The sequence below is a fragment of the Haliotis cracherodii genome, unplaced genomic scaffold (genome assembly GCF_022045235.1).
Source record: "Haliotis cracherodii isolate W230 unplaced genomic scaffold, xgHalCrac1.p SCAF_6, whole genome shotgun sequence".
Classification (NCBI taxonomy): domain Eukaryota; kingdom Metazoa; phylum Mollusca; class Gastropoda; order Lepetellida; family Haliotidae; genus Haliotis; species Haliotis cracherodii.
In genome coordinates, this window is record NW_027266319.1 from 40,274,687 (window position 1) to 40,291,005 (window position 16,319).

Here is a 16,319-nt window from a genome sequence, read left to right on the forward strand (position 1 = left end):
AAATGACTTTCCAAAGGAACACGAATTCTAGTGTCAATGATGATTAGTAGTAAGTTGTACTATTAGTAGTACCCGGCTAAAAGCGTGTTTCTGTCTGCTCAAGTTTTAGTTTGTCAATGCTTGTGTGAAGAATCAAGATGAAGATCGAAGAAGTGAAAAGTACAGCCAAGGCTCAGCGTATTGCTTCCCACAGTCATATCAAAGGTCTTGGATTAGATGGCAATGGTTATGCCATTCAAACCGCAGCAGGGCTTGTCGGCCAAGAGCTTGCACGTGAAGTACGTTTATTCACTATTGTTTATCTAGAACATTCTTCAAAAGTGTGTAAACCTAGTCAGTTAATGGTATTTCCAAAGAAAGAAATATCATATCAATCAATCTGAAGTATCTCCCTGATTGGGTTGAGTTAACGTAATTTGTTCAAATGAAAATCACAGTTATGACCGAAATGATCATTTTCAGCAGGTATAAATATTCTGTGTTAACTAACCAATCTCCTTGGTAACCAGAGTAATGCCTCTTCCATCATCAGGCTGCAGGGGTTGTTGTGGAGCTCATCAAATCCAAAAAGATGGCAGGAAGAGCAATGCTACTTGCTGGCCCACCAGGAACAGGAAAGGTATATTTATGTTTAATCAGTTATGTTCTCATTTGTTTGTTTACCATAAACATGTTAATTTTAATCAAAGTGTGATTTGTACTGTTGGCTTGGTTAGGCTTTTATATATTTTTGTTTTTATTTGATGGTGACATTTCCGATTGGCACAAGAATATACTGGACATTACTAAATTTTGACAGTTTCATTGAGATCTTTTGTAAATATTATCAAATAGAACTTTTTAACCCAGAAGAAGTGTTATATTGCTAATTAAGGGATAATTAGAAGTAAGAAAAATCTAAATATAACAAACTTAATGATTCAAATTGGTATTTGTTTAATGTAGGAGGAGACCTTGTCAAATCCTTTTTAATCATGTAAGAAACACCTGTACAGTACAGTAGAATAAAGATGAAGTCATCTTCCCGAGGCAAAGGAGTAAACTGATTTTAAAAGTCCAGTTTCCAACCTTGCCCAATTTGGCTGGAGTCTGGTCATGATCATAGCGCTACCAGGGGCTATTACGAGTTTTGTCCATTCCCCACTACTGGACAGTCAGATTCCACCTCTCATGTCACTTACATTTGCTTCAAACAAAATGCACAGTCAAGATGATCTCATCGATAATAAAGATCTCTATTGTAGTAAAATGGGTTTTACCTTGTGAAGCGCATCAAATCACTTGAGCACCTTGATTAAAAACATGAAAAGGTTTGGAAAATATCTGTTGATGCAGAGTTGATGGTACACATGCCCTGCAAATCCTGCAATTGAACGAATTCAACGCAGCAGTGGCTATGTTGTTAATGAACTGGATGTGGATTTCGTAAAAGGATTTTGATAGGACTATGCATAGATTTGTTAGTCCAGCCAAAATATAACTCCATAATTCCAGCCTAGTTCGGGTAGGGTGGAAACAGAACTTTAATGTTGGTTAACTCCCTTGCCTTGGGAAGATGAGATGATGTAGAACAAACACTTTCAGAAAATTCTCAGAGATAATATATACTCCTCTGAATGTCAACTTTAGGTATTACTTAGGTAAACTATGACAGTATTTGTAACAACAAAGTACCATTGTCATGGTTTTGAAGAGCTAGTTATTTATTTACAGTTGCTACTGCTGTGAACTCACTATGTCTTAAAGTAAATTTTGGTGAGTGAGTGAGTTGGGTTTAAAGCTGCTTTGAACAATATTCCAGTTGTATCACAGTGTATTATTGATGATATAGTTAAAGGAAGACATTTTGACATTAATTACTTCACAAACATTGTTTCAGCAAATAATTTGATCATTTGTAACACTTACTTTGTATTTTTCTCAGACTGCTATTGCTCTAGCTATTGCTCAGGAGTTGGGATCCAAAGTCCCTTTTTGTCCAATGGTTGGAAGTGAAGTGTACTCCTCAGAAATCAAGAAAACAGAAGTATTGATGGAGAACTTCCGAAGAGCCATAGGGTTGCGAATCAAGGAGACAAAAGAGGTGTATGAAGGAGAGGTGACAGAACTGTCACCTGTAGAGACAGAGAATCCTATGGGAGGTATGTATTCAAGGGTACACTCCCACTTAACAGTGACTCAGTTCATCAGATATTTACTGGTAAAATGTTTTGTACTGTACAAATGACATCCATCCATGTAGTGGGATGGTTTGGCAGGATTTTGTCAAAATTGTGCACTTTGGGTTAAAAACACCAAACTTGCATACATATTATAATTTGACATGTCATGTTTTTGTAGTAATCAACTGGTTAAAACTAATGTTATTGTAGTAATCAGCTGGTTATAACCAAAGTTATTGTAATCAGCTGGTTATAACTAATGTTATTGTAGTAATCAGCTGGTTATAACTAATGTTATTGTAGTAATCAGCTGGTTATAACTTATTGTTGTAATCAGCTGGTTATAACTAATGTTATTGCTTTGCAGGGGTGACTTGCATTTCAGTGATAACGGGGTTAATAATCAGGAAGAGGCTTTAATGTATGGTACATTTTTGCATTGAATGAAAAATTAAAGTACCCCTGAATTTAAAAAAAAAGGACTTTAAAGAAAGTCCCAATTTTGAAAAACACATTATCCCTCGCCACAAAGTGAAAGGGTGATATTAGAATGGGTGCTCTCCGCCCGTCCATCCATCCATCTGTCACGTTTTGTTTCTGGAGCAGAACGCGAAAACCATGATAGATATATTATAACCAAACTTGGCACATAGATAGGTCTAGTGGTGAACTTGTGCCTTTTAGTTGTTTGGGATTTTATGGACCAATCAGATTCCACCTCTCATATCACTTGCATTTGCTTCAAACAAAATGGCGGCACCCAGTCAAGGCGATCTGATCAATAATCAAGATCTATATTGTGATAAAACGGGTCACATCGTGAGGTGCATCAAATCACTTGAGCACCTTGATTAAAAACATGAAAAGATTTGGAAAATATCTGTTGACGAGTTGGCGGTGCACATGCTTTTGCAATCCTGCGATTGACCGAAATCTGTATTACAGTTTACGAACCATATTTTTATTTTTGTTGCACGATTTTGTTTGGACTATGCATAGACTCGTTAGTCCAGCTCAAATGTAGCTACATAATACCAGCCTAGTTCGGCAAGAGTGGAAACTGGACTTTTATAGTCAGTTAACTCCCTTGCCTCGGGACGATGGTAGTGGTCCAGACTATCACAAAGCACAGCAGCTTAGGTGAACCATTACAAGACATGACTCCATGGAATGGGTCTCTTGATGTTAACCATGTTTGTTTATGAATGTCCTATCCACTAGCTCTGGTGTAATCTATAGACAATGACTGTCGACATCATGACATGCATGTACTGGTACCCTGTTGCAGGTTATGGCAAGACCGTAAGCCATGTGGTGATCGGCTTGAAGACAGCTAAAGGCACCAAGCAGTTGAAGCTTGACCCGTCTATCTATGAGAGTCTACAGAAGGAGAAGGTGGAGGTGGGCGATGTCATCTACATCGAGGCCAACAGCGGCGCCGTCAAGGTGAGGAATGCAGGTTGGATGTGAATAAACATGAGTTGTGTGTGGTAAAATACCTCATGCTTGCTGGAGAGCCAGCTAGAAGGGTCTTGGGTGGTCAGGCTCTGTGACTTGGCTGTTTGTGTTCATGTCATCAACCACTGGTTAATTGTGGTTAGCATGGCCCAGACATTATTTATATATGTTGTTTATATTGTTTATTTTTTATTTACATATTATGATATATGGATGATTTGGGGCATTTATTCTTTTGGATATGTTATCTTCTGACTCTTGTTTGGGGTAGTTTTACCGATCTTTGTTACCATGGATACCTCAGCCTGTGATCATTATATGCTGACATCTGACTGAGACATGTGTGACATTCCAGAGTTTGCCTTCTGGCTTAGATAATGAAAAAATAATGAAAATACATATATGGATGGAATATTGCTGACAGCAGCTAAAGACAGCAAACAAACAGTGGTGTATGACTTGTCACATTGCGTTCATAATGCATTCACTTTTGCCTGTATTATTGATTTTCTTCACTCGTTTCAAGAGTCACTTCAGGCTTTCCTCACACATTAAGCTGACATGCTGTGATATAACTGGAATATTGTTCAAAGAAGCGTTAAAACCAACTCGTTCACTCACTCACTTGTTTCAAGTGGTTGTATTGTTGCCAAGATATCAATGTCTCATTTAATTTTGTGAGATCATCTTTTCATACACAATTTAATGATAAGTGCCAAATTTTCCAGTACCTTCTATCATGTCATGACCTTTGTAGTGTTGTGTAATCCAGGAATACTCTCCTCGTCCCATTGAGTCATTACATCAGTTCTTTTGTTTAAGCATATTTATTGTATCCTTCAAAATAACTGGTGATATGTTTCAAACCATTAGCTAAATTTACTTCAACAATGACAAAGAATTACTACCTACAGTTGTCACTGGCCAAGTGTCTATGGAACATAGTGTATTAAAACATTCTGGCCCAATAATCCAAGGCGTCTCTGAATTTCAAATATTGCCCCTAGAAGTTAATTGGCAGGTTGATGGTCCATCTGAGAAATATCTTGCTTTTATCAGGTGCTTAGAAAGAAAACTCCAAGAGGCTATTAACACTGTTCTTCCATCTTACAGAGACAAGGCCGATCTGACAACTACGCAACCGAGTATGATCTGGAGGCAGAAGAGTATGTGCCGCTACCTAAAGGTGATGTGCACAAGAAGAAGGAGGTCATTCAGGATGTCACTCTACATGACCTAGATGTCGCTAATGCAAGGCCACAGGTACTGACCTTCACTTTAGCAAGATTGTAATACCTCTACTAAGAATCTTCCATTGGTTATTCCGTACCACGTGAGGAAACAATACATTTCAATGTAGACACCCCAGATCATGTGACTGACACTGACATTGAAAAGTGACATTTCACATGATCAGTATTGACCTGTCACGGGATCAATATTGACTCTTCTACTGGAAAACAAGATGGCATCTGTTACTAACATTTCACAGATGGCTGTTAAGTTACTGTAATCAAAGATGTATATAGATATGTAATGAAACAGGACGGTTGAAAGGCTTCATAAACTTTAAAGGGAATTTCGGTATATCAAAATGAATGTTTACTCTTGACGAGATTGATATGCGTTAAAAAAAAAAAGGACCTACCAGTCCCGACAGGACAGACCACCTCAGGGGTCTGGTCCTCAGGTGTTTGTTTTTTTTGCATATTGACCTCGTCAAAAGTACTTGTTTGTGCAATGAGTTTAATATTGTTCCTGTCTGTGGTGTTTTCATCTTCACTGTATCTCTGCATGGTTTGTACTTGGGGTATTTCATGTGATACCACTTTGATTGCAGGGAGGCCAGGATATTATGTCGATGATGGGGCAGTTGATGAAACCAAAGAAGACAGAAATCACTGGTTAGTAACCATGATAAGACCAATCTTATTCAAATCAGATCTTAGTCCTCACTACTGCTGAGCAAAAGAGATGAGGACATCCCCTTACGGGTCATGTCAGAACAATCTTCCGCAAACTTTGACCAACCAATGAAATGACCAATCGCCAATCAGAAAGCAGCTTTCTTGAGCTATACGGCACTGGTGCCAAACTGGTGACTACGCTTTGAAAAATATTGATTCAGAATTTGAAAACTGAACAAAAAAACATACTGGACTTTCTAATATATGGCCTAGATTGTATGGCAGTACTTCCCATGGCAATGCAAAGTCTCTTTTTTCAAATGTTTACTCCACTGAAGTGAGGATAGACTGTGTTTTTGACGGATTCAATCGTAAAGCCTGTAACCGAGGTTAAGCATACCCTGCGTTTAACTTTCCAAGGTTGCATGATTAGAAACCACATTCCTACTGTCACTTTCCTGATCTGGTAAGTGACGCTCTGATGGGTCAGGTGAAAGATTGTTATGATATGACCCGTAATGGGAAGTCCTCAGATGTTTGTTAGCGTAGCGAGAACAAGATCTGATTTTAATAAGATTGTGGAAAAACATCCAGAAGATCTCTGGGACTCTGTATAACTGAGAGTTGCTTGAAGCACAGCATGATAAATGTCCCCATTTATAGTTTTGAGATATTAATTTCTGATTAGGAATTTAGTATTTTCGAAAGCTCCTTCATTATTTTGGTCTATCAAAATAATGGGACATGTATGGACTAAATAATTATGGGCTAAATAATAATCCATCTATTTTCAAAACAGTAATGGTTTTACAGTTTTACAGTTTTACAGTTTTTATGTACTTTTGAATTGCCTTATCACCATTTTGGCTGGGATCAACTTTATCAAATTGAAATGTTGAATAAGCTTACAATGTATTCTATACAAGATTCAGGCCATTATGGTGACACTTTTCTTGTTGTATTTTGCAGATAAGCTTCGGAAGGAGATCAACAAGGTGGTGAACAAGTACATCGATCAGGGTATAGCAGAGCTGGTGCCGGGTGTGTTGTTCATAGACGAGGTGCACATGTTGGATATTGAGTGCTTCACATACCTCCATCGAGCCTTGGAGTCCACAATTGCACCCATTGTTATCTTTGCCACAAACAGAGGAAAGTGCACAATAAAGTAAGAACAGTGTTCTATTTGATGTTTATTTTATGATTTTACAAGTTATTTTAATCATGTTAATAACAGATTCTGTTTCCTGATCTATTCTGTAAATCAAATCAACACACGAAGATCGGGGTCAGAATAGGTCTTCAGCAACCCCTGCTTGCAGTAAGAGGCGACTAACGGAATGAGGTGGTCGAGATCGCTGACTTGGTTCATGCATGTCATCGTATCCCAATTGCGTAGATCGATGCTCATGATGTGTATCACTGATTGTCTGGTCCAGACTCAATTATTTGCAGACTGACGTCATGTAACTGGAATATTGCTGTGTGCAGCGTTAAGCAACAAACAAACAAATCAAATCTTAGGTATTCAAATATGAATCCACAATTAACTCTAAAGCATCCTTCATGTTGAAACGTTTTATGATATATCCCATATGACTTTATTCAGAATTTTACTGTCTGCATTTCTTCTTGTCATCCATATATTGAACAGAGAGTACCAGGAAGGGAGGTCTGCAAAGAGTTATCTGCCCTTAGATTGTAACATTGCCTCTTGAGATCCCTGTCATTGATGAACCCAACAGCCTTTGTTCTCACAGGACAGCAGGTGTATGATACTGATGTGTGTGTGTTTCTGTTACAGGGGGACCGAGGACATTGTTGCCCCCCACGGCATGCCCCTGGATCTGCTGGACCGAGTCATGATCATCAGGACCTTGCCATACTCATTGGAGGAAATGGTCGCTGTATGTACAACTACCAGCATTTTATGTATTGATCAAACTATAATTTCATTAATAGAGATGATATATTTGTAGAATGAGACCAAGTCTAGGTTATCCAATTTTTACGAATTCTTGACTTGATTCTTTGGTTACACAGATTCTGAAGATCCGGTCACAAACAGAAAGTATACAGATAGATGACGAATCCCTGCAGGAGCTGGGCAGCATTGGAACAAACTCCACACTTAGGTAAGCATATGTATCATCTGTGATAAGTGATATGGTGCTTTGAATATTTACTCCAATACATCATGTATAAGTTTACACCAGACAGTAGGTGGTTGAGAACATCATTTATAATTTGTGCTTTCAAGAAATGGCACATATCAGCATGGTGGGCCAGGGCTCCATTCCACAAAGAAATGTTAGCACTAAGTCGATCGTAACTCCCATACTTTAACGTAGACTTACGACAGTCTAAGTGTTAAGATCGCTTTGTGGAATGGGACCCAGGTCACACATTATAATCCGCTGATGCCCATTTACTGTAGTCAATGGGTGAAAAGAAAAAAAAAATGTATTCCTGCTGGCCGGAATATTTGTTTTTCTTGGTATCATTTCTGCAGATTTTAGTGTTAATGTATAGACTATTATTGGATGTGGTTACGAGACAGGACATGAACATAATTTGGCTTACACAGTGTACAGTTCAGAATTCTCATGTGTATGAACAATAAATTGTGGTGTCGATGGACAGTGAACATTCAAATATGAATGTCTTTCACACTTGCTTGAGTGTATGTTTTGGTAAGTTGCTTGTATTGAGTACATTTATCATCTGGAATGCTTTTGAAAGTCAACATTCACCTTCTTCATGAACAATATTTGTGATACTAGAGTGATACTAGAGTTTCACTATGTTTATGAGCAGTTACGGATGACATGGACGTCAGCATGCACATTGACTGACATGCTCCTTTTTTGTAGATACGCCGTTCAGCTGCTGACCCCAAGCAACATCCTTGCCAGGATAAACGGCAAGGAATCAATAAACAAGGAAGACATAGACGAGATTCACAAACTGTTCTACGATGCCAAATCATCAGCAAAGATCCTTGCAGCACACGAAGACAAATACATGAAATAAACGAGTGTTCCCACCATTCAATCAACATGTACATAGACATTCAACCTTCGGCATTGTTCAGGCTTTTCATGAACATCATCAAACAGCTTATTCCATTATCAGTTCCGGTACTTGTGAATCCTCTAAATACGGTGATCTGATTGTTAGAGTGAACTATGAATTTCAGAACATGTTTGAAATGTACACAACTTGTGTGTACTGGTATATATATAAGCTATGAAATCAGCTGGTGAACTGAACATTCGGAATTGTCTTTTCAAGATTGTCACATTTTCATTACAATAGAATTGTGAATACTATTTTCATCACTGTCGTCCTCATGATGTAGTATGACTACATACACCGGTTCAAGAAAACCAGCATTTGTATTGATTTGTTTCTCATTGATATTAAAATATGTATCTCTTGTAGCTTGGCAGTTTGTGTTGTGTATGGGGTATTGTGGAGGGAGTGATGGTTTACCCTGCAGAACAAGCTTGGCAACATAGTGGGCGACTTAATTAGAAACAACCTCATCTTCTCGAAGCAAGGGAGTTAACTGACACTAAAAGTCCAGTTTCCACCCTGGCCAAATGTGACTCAATCATAGTACCACCAATCAGATTCCATCTCTCATATCACTTGCACAAGGGTGGCACCCAGTCAAGACGATCTGATTGATAATCAAGATATTTATTGTAATACAATTGGTCTTACCTCGTAAAGTACATCAACTCCCTTGATTAACAACAAGAAAAGATTTGGAAAACATATGTCAATGCCCAATTTACGGTACAAGTTTTGCAAATCCTGCAGTCGACCAAAATCTGCACAGCAATCGCCACATTGCTTACGAGCCCAATCTCCATTTCGTTACGAGATTTTGATTGGACTGTGCATAGAGTTGTTAGTCCAGCCAAAACATAACTCCAGCCTAGTTCGGCAAGGGTGGAAACTGGAATATTATAGTCATTTCCCTTGCCTCGGGACAAGTGTGGGCTTCTTGGGACATACTCAGACCCTGGAGCTCCAAGAAGGGGTTAGTCAGTTTCCCTGGCATGTAAAGGATCTGATGGATAGTTAGTTGTGAAATGTCATATTCCCATCAGTCAATTCTGGCAATGATCAATGAAGGGAGACAGCCCTACTTACAGAGCCGAATACCCCACATGGTTCACAGCAGTGATTTCCCACTACAACCTATAGCAATCTCTACTTTCAGTAGTTGTAGCCGACAGAGAGAGTGGGCCCAGTTTCACAAGGCAGTCTGCAATTCAGCACTATTTCAGCCACACTGGCACATCTACCTTCACATGTTGTACCCATCACTGTCCATGCAGGGAATTAAACAATCTGTATATGCCCAGAGCAACTTCTACTTGTTAGGTTCATTCAGCACACTTGTGCTGAATGAACCTAAGTACCAACCCACCCCTCAAGAAACTGCTCCATTGAGTAAATAGGCATTGAAGTTGCAATCAAGTACAAAACAAGGAAGTCCAGTTTACACAAAGTTTTTTATTGTTATTTTTTCAACACTGAGGACTCGTGATACAGAATGTCTCTTTCATACCGACCCAATCTAACAACATACGACACTTTCTTCAAAACAAAAGAAATGCTTCAGAAACTGAGACGCCTAAAATAAGTTTGCTTCATATAACAAATTCTTGAACTACATTTTGATGTCACTATGCTCATGTAGTCCCTTCATTGTTGATAAAAATAATGTAATGAAGTCATGAGGCTACTTGCAAAGATGAACTTATAAACTTTCTCCATGACCACAGAGATTGTTCTTCAAATTTGTATCCATGTCATTATCTTAAAATCTTTTCCCCTCTACGTTATATTCCCTTATAAAATATCTTTGGCAAATAAATCATTAAAACAATCGAGCTGTGGTCATTTTCTACTTAACAGATTCCACCGAGATCTGTGGATTGCAAATGATATCTTAATATCTAATGACAAGGATTCATGTGACAAGAAAAATATGTACAAATGCTGCAGATTCAAAAATAGCTGCAGAATAATAATAATATTAACATTAATTGTTTATCCGTATCCGAAAGTCTAGAAGAGTAGTGTGCTCATGCCGCCCATTTCGCTCTGTTCCTTGACGAAAATTTCAAAGTACTGGTAAATAATTGTTACAGCCAGCAAGATTCCAGTTCCACTGCCAATGGCACCTGAAAAAAGCAAAGAATAAATATATACCATCAGATTCCTATCATACATCAACAAGCAAATAATGGACAGCTTATGTGACTGATAAATATCAGATATTGGTACATTTTAATGTATCTCAATGCTGAGAATCTTTCAAATATTTGACACTCCTGAAGTCTGATGATAGTTGTAACAAGTAACTGTTTGAAATTGTACTCTACACATAGAAGTTCATTTAAAATATACATGACTGAACAGGTTGATATCAATGTGTGTGTGAGTGATGGAGTTGGGGTTACCGCTGCGCTAAGCAGTCTTTCAAATATATCAGTGTCCGCTTAATGCGAAGAAAACCGAAAGTGTTGCTGATCTTAGAAACCTGTGAGCTTAGATGTGGAGCTGAAAAAAACCCAAAAATAATCAGGAGGAATCTGGGATTTGAACCCATGAGCATAGGATTAAGGGATGCAACTCTGCTCAATGAATTGAAGCAACTTGGTCAACTTCATCCCAACTAATGGAGATTGATTCCTTGTAGCACACTTACCCATGAAGTCGGCCATGACGGAGAGGGCTCCGATACACAGACCACCAAAAGCAGCAGCTGTGGGGATGTATCTGTTCAGCTCCTTGATCATGGACTTGTCTCGGTGACCTCGCATCACCATCTGCTGCTCCTTCAGTTGCTTAGCAACCTAGAAAATTAGAGAAACATTGTAGATATTCCTGTTGCAATATTAAGATAACAGTCAATACGTTGGCATTAGCATGTTATCACTGTTTAACTCAGAATTCCATTTCCTTAGACAACCGAGCTGCCAGAAAATGTAATCCATTTAACATAACCGATACACCATATATACAGTGTATGTGAAGTGTAGCTTGAAGAACATACAATATCATTCAAAGCTATTGCAATCAATCTACACAGCTAGAATACGATGACGTGCATCAACCACCAAGTCAGCGAGCCTGAACACATGTTCCAGTTAGTTGCCTCTTACGACAAGCATAGTGCCTTTTATGGCAAGCATGGGTTGCTGAAGACCTATTCTATCCTGGATCTTCATTTGTCTTTTCCAGTGTAACCAATATGATCACATGTATGCAGATACAATATTTTACATTGAACAACAGTGAGTATGTTGTTAGATACATCTCAACAATAACTTGGTACTTACATCTTTAGCACTAGACCCTGAGACTTCAATCCAGGTTTTAGAGAAGAATGCGCATGATCCCAACATAAAGACTATGTAGAGAACAGCATGGATAGGATCTTCCACTACATGTGATAACGTCTCCGGCGGAGACAAGTAGTAGCATAAACCTCCTACAGGGTAAGACCTGGCTGGGCCGCCACCTCCAACATCCTGCACATAGAAAACTCACATTCAGAGCCACACCACACGCCAATAAACATTTATAACACATAATCAAGTAAATTGAATCTATGCACAAAATATATGAAGCAATGTTTGTCTTTTTTTTAAAAAACAATCTCATCCGCAACCTTAGTAACTAGTCTGAAGTCTTGTAAATCTCTTCCTGGTCTGTTAGTTTGAATGTTAATTTGTCCAATTTTGTTTCACTTCTTGGAAGCAAGGCTCCATCCATGAATCTACACTCTATTGAAACCAAGCAAAGGCAAAAACACTTCAAGACTGTTGTGTTGAAAACAGTCTAGTTTGTGACCCTCCAATTATTTAAAATCAACCAAACAAATACTCACAGCCCAAGCACCGAGCAAGTTGACGAAAAAGTTTCCACTGAACTTTGTAGCCAACATCTGTGAAATGACGTAGAGATTGGATACTAGGGCACTCTGAAGGATGATGGGAATGTTGGACGTATAGAACAGCTTGATGGGGTATGACGTGTACTGTCCTCTGTAGCGAGCCGACTTGATAGGAAGATCCACACGGAATCCCTGAAAATCAAACAGGTCAATAAAAATATCTATCTCAATTGTCAGCATAAGTAATTACATAGACTTCAAATTCTAATCTTATTTCTGAATTCAAAATTAACAACAAAAGCATGTCATAAAAATATCCCTTACACTACACACTAACTACAATTAATCCTTAGATGTCATGGTTTTCACCATATTGAAGCTATGAAAAGTACTTTCACATTATTTCATCATAATCAGCCTAACTTATCATGTTTGACATACCTGGAAGTATATTACTATGGCAAACACAAAGATGGTGGCCATGAGGTTCATGAGGTTAGGGAGGTTCTGTCTGTAGAAAGCCTCACGCAGAGCGCGGACCTTGTCGTTCCTTGTAGCCAGCAAGTGGAACAGAGCAATAATGGCGCCCTCGAACTCTGTGCCTGTAAACAACAATCACACATTACTGGTAGGGGGCATATGCAAATCAGACTATACTTGACTATCCCACAAAGCTTACATCACTACAACATCACCATCTTGTTAATTTTAAAATAAACTAAAAGCTTTGTCTTACATATACTATTAAAATGTGACTTAGTGGTATGTTGCAAAGTATAGTAACAAGGTACCCTGTATCAAGGCCAATGATAAACTTACCTCTTCCAGTGTTGACAGTGGCAGGGCTGAATGCCTTCCACACAATTGTCTCGCAAATGTTGGTGGCGATAAACAGTGAGATACCCGAGCCAAGACCGTAGCCTTTCTGGAGCAGTTCATCAAGGAGCAGCACAATCAGACCAGCAACAAACAGCTGAAACACAGGCAGGAAATCATGACCACTGAACAACGACTACTGAGGTATAGTCAGGGCTTGATTTAACCACATAAAACATGCACAAATGCAACCTGATATTGAAAACTGCAACCTATTATTTATATCTACATGCACCCAACACAACATATGAGTCTTTTAATTCAATACATGCACCAGTCAACATTCACCAGGTGCAAGCTATATCTGGTTCCTAAATCTAGCCGTGTATAGTCAACCATTGTGGTAACGCAGTAACCTAAAATACCTCCCTAGATGACTAATATGTCTCATAATTACACAACATTACTTAAGTTCCGGAACATGATCAACTTGTATTTCGATGATAATCCCTTCATAGATGCAAAAAGCTTGACTTAAAACTGCACTTAGTCAAATCCATTTTGAATATCTATGACAAGCATATCACGTTCTCAACCTTGCCCTGCTATCTTATGACACAGACTAGAGGATATTTGTGTATGTACAGGAACATTACAATCTTTCACAAACTGACATAGTGTCACCAATTTAAATGTTCTATTTTCCATCGCTAACAAACACTTGTAAGCAAAGCTTGAGAAAATTCACCTGGATGATGATGAGAAGGCAGACACCAGCTCCGATCTCTGCAGGGTCACCGTACATTCCTGTCATCACGTAAACGATGGCCTGACACACCGTGATCACCATACCAAACACTGGATCAAGGAGAAAGAAAAGTTACCACAATCTTGTCAAAAATGAGGAAATAATTGGACATTTCTTAAAAACAAACTTACTTCCTGAATTAAGAATTATTTTTTGGGTAATAAAGGTTCTATTTTTTTACAGAAGTCTTGAACTTAGATTATCATCATGCTTACATTTATTTGCTCCATTGTAGAGTGCTCTGTCTTTAGGAGTGTCACCAACTTCTATGATCTTGGCTCCGGCCAACAGCTGCATGATGAGGCCAGATGTCACAATGGGAGAAATACCCAACTCCATCAATGTACCTGCACAAATACAACATTTTATGAAAAGGTTTATCTTTAACCACAGAACTTAATCTTTAACTTTAGAGGTAAGGTGAAAGAGGGTTTAACGTTGTGTCCAAGATTATTGCCCCTCTATAGCGACGTGCATGCACGTGTGTGTTGGGGGGGGGGGGGGGGGGGGGGGGGGGGGGGGGAAGGCTGCTTGTACTAGTCCAGACTGATGCTGATTTTATAGTGCTAGCCCACTGAGATACCATGCCGCAGTTTAACACAAATACCCCACTCAGACACAGTAAGTTTACTCCAAGCTGACCAGTCTTTGTTTTAGCCCCTTAATGTCAGGCGCCAGACATGGTAACAACAAGTACCATCTTTTAGCATCTTTTGGTATGAAGCAGCTGGGGATGAAACCTCGGACCTTACGCTCTCCGGGCGGACACTAGACCACGGAGGCAGTCTTATATCTATAGAAACACACTAGAAAGGTGTAATTCATCGGAGCACTAAATACCATAAACTTATTGATGTGAATTGATATAACATATTTGGTGGAAATAACAAGAGTTAAATTTGAAGAACCCACCTCTGTTTGAAGCCAAGATGACACGAATCCAGTAGAAGGGATCGGCGGAGTCTGAAGACATGATTCCAAACAAGGGAATCTGAAATAAAACAATCGTCACATGTTGAGCCAAAGTGAATATTGGCTATGAATCGAAAACAGATTGAACTGTAGCAGCTGACAAAATGGAGATGCTAATGATAATCTTTTGTCCAATATTGGAATACTTTCATCAGATATAAGAAATTCACTTTAATGTTGCCCTTGAAATAGGTATGTGCTAAGAATATATAGGTATGTGCTAAGAATATACATATTTTCATTCAGTATCAAACAGATTCTGTGTGGACCCCCCCTCCCCCTGATAAATTTGTTCATGCCATAATCTCATCTATTTCTCCACAAGCCATACCGAATGGTGATGGATAAGTTGAAAATGATTGTGTACTTGCACTAACAAAACAAATACAAAATTATGGTAATATCTACACAACATACCTGACAGCAGACAAGGAAGATGAAAAGTGTGATGGCTGTCCATAGCACCTTCTCTCTGAATTGGATCTGAAACATAAATAATGTTTATATATGCTTATGGGGTGCTGACCAAATGATGAGAAAACAAGCATTTTCTTGATGGTATATTCTGTGTGTAATTCAATGTTTAATTATCGGAGCTGTTTGTAAACAGTTGTGAGTTGAAATGGCAATTTAAAAAAGAATGTTCTCCAAACTACTTTGACTATTTGAATGATGCAACAAATAACTAACACTGTTATAAGTTCACCATATGTTCAAAAATACACCACAATTCTAAATCGCCATATTTAAATAGAAAACTTATAACAAAACAACAATATTGATAACATACTTATTTTGAATGTCACGATTGTGTATTTAGAGAGTTGACAGCTGTGATACATACCTTTCTATCCGGTTTGGCTATTTCTGGTAAAACCGCACAAAACGGCTTTACAAATTCCAGGAATTTAACTGAAATCAAAAGGAACACATAAATAAACAACTAGAGTGACTTATTCTACCAAGAGATGGGGAAAATCACGGATAATGATGGGGATTCTGACAAGTCTTACAAAACGACACCACATTTCTAACAGCCACGTAAGCAAGGACACTAGCGCCGGTAGAAGGGATGTTTACTGCGACAAATACACGATCAAGGAATAAAATATGACGTATACTTACTCCCCATAGTTGGATGTTGCCACCGATCACTTTTGATGAACTTTAAAGATGTTTACAGACGCAAATTTTCTATATGAATGTCCGGGGACAGGCCACCTGCACACAAAAGTATGGATGCGTCTCTTAAAAGAAAGGTCACGTGACGTGCT

At 38.6% G+C, this 16,319-nt stretch overlaps 2 protein-coding genes across 2 annotated transcripts; one reads left to right on the forward strand and one right to left on the reverse strand.

Moving 5' to 3' along the window:
- Positions 1 to 81: 81 nt before the first annotated feature.
- On the forward strand, positions 82 to 8,970 carry LOC139444931 (ruvB-like 1). Its single transcript, XM_071225954.1, has 10 exons — positions 82 to 278; positions 533 to 619; positions 1,925 to 2,141; positions 3,451 to 3,608; positions 4,734 to 4,883; positions 5,461 to 5,524; positions 6,497 to 6,695; positions 7,332 to 7,434; positions 7,571 to 7,662; positions 8,401 to 8,970. Exons 1-10 carry the CDS (start codon positions 138 to 140, stop codon positions 8,558 to 8,560), a joined length of 1,371 nt encoding a protein of 456 aa, XP_071082055.1. The 5' UTR covers positions 82 to 137; the 3' UTR covers positions 8,561 to 8,970.
- A 1,067-nt stretch (positions 8,971 to 10,037) lies between these two features.
- On the reverse strand, positions 10,038 to 16,293 carry LOC139444769 (protein transport protein Sec61 subunit alpha). The gene is made up of 12 exons (XM_071225717.1): positions 16,171 to 16,293; positions 15,890 to 15,957; positions 15,463 to 15,528; positions 14,986 to 15,064; positions 14,289 to 14,420; positions 14,014 to 14,123; positions 13,269 to 13,422; positions 12,891 to 13,051; positions 12,444 to 12,641; positions 11,893 to 12,084; positions 11,259 to 11,406; positions 10,038 to 10,731 (listed from the first exon to the last, which is right to left on the reverse strand). The coding sequence occupies exons 1-12, from the start codon at positions 16,175 to 16,177 to the stop codon at positions 10,616 to 10,618; spliced, it is 1,431 nt and encodes a 476-aa protein (XP_071081818.1). The 5' UTR covers positions 16,178 to 16,293; the 3' UTR covers positions 10,038 to 10,615.
- Between the last annotated feature and the right edge of the window lie 26 nt (positions 16,294 to 16,319).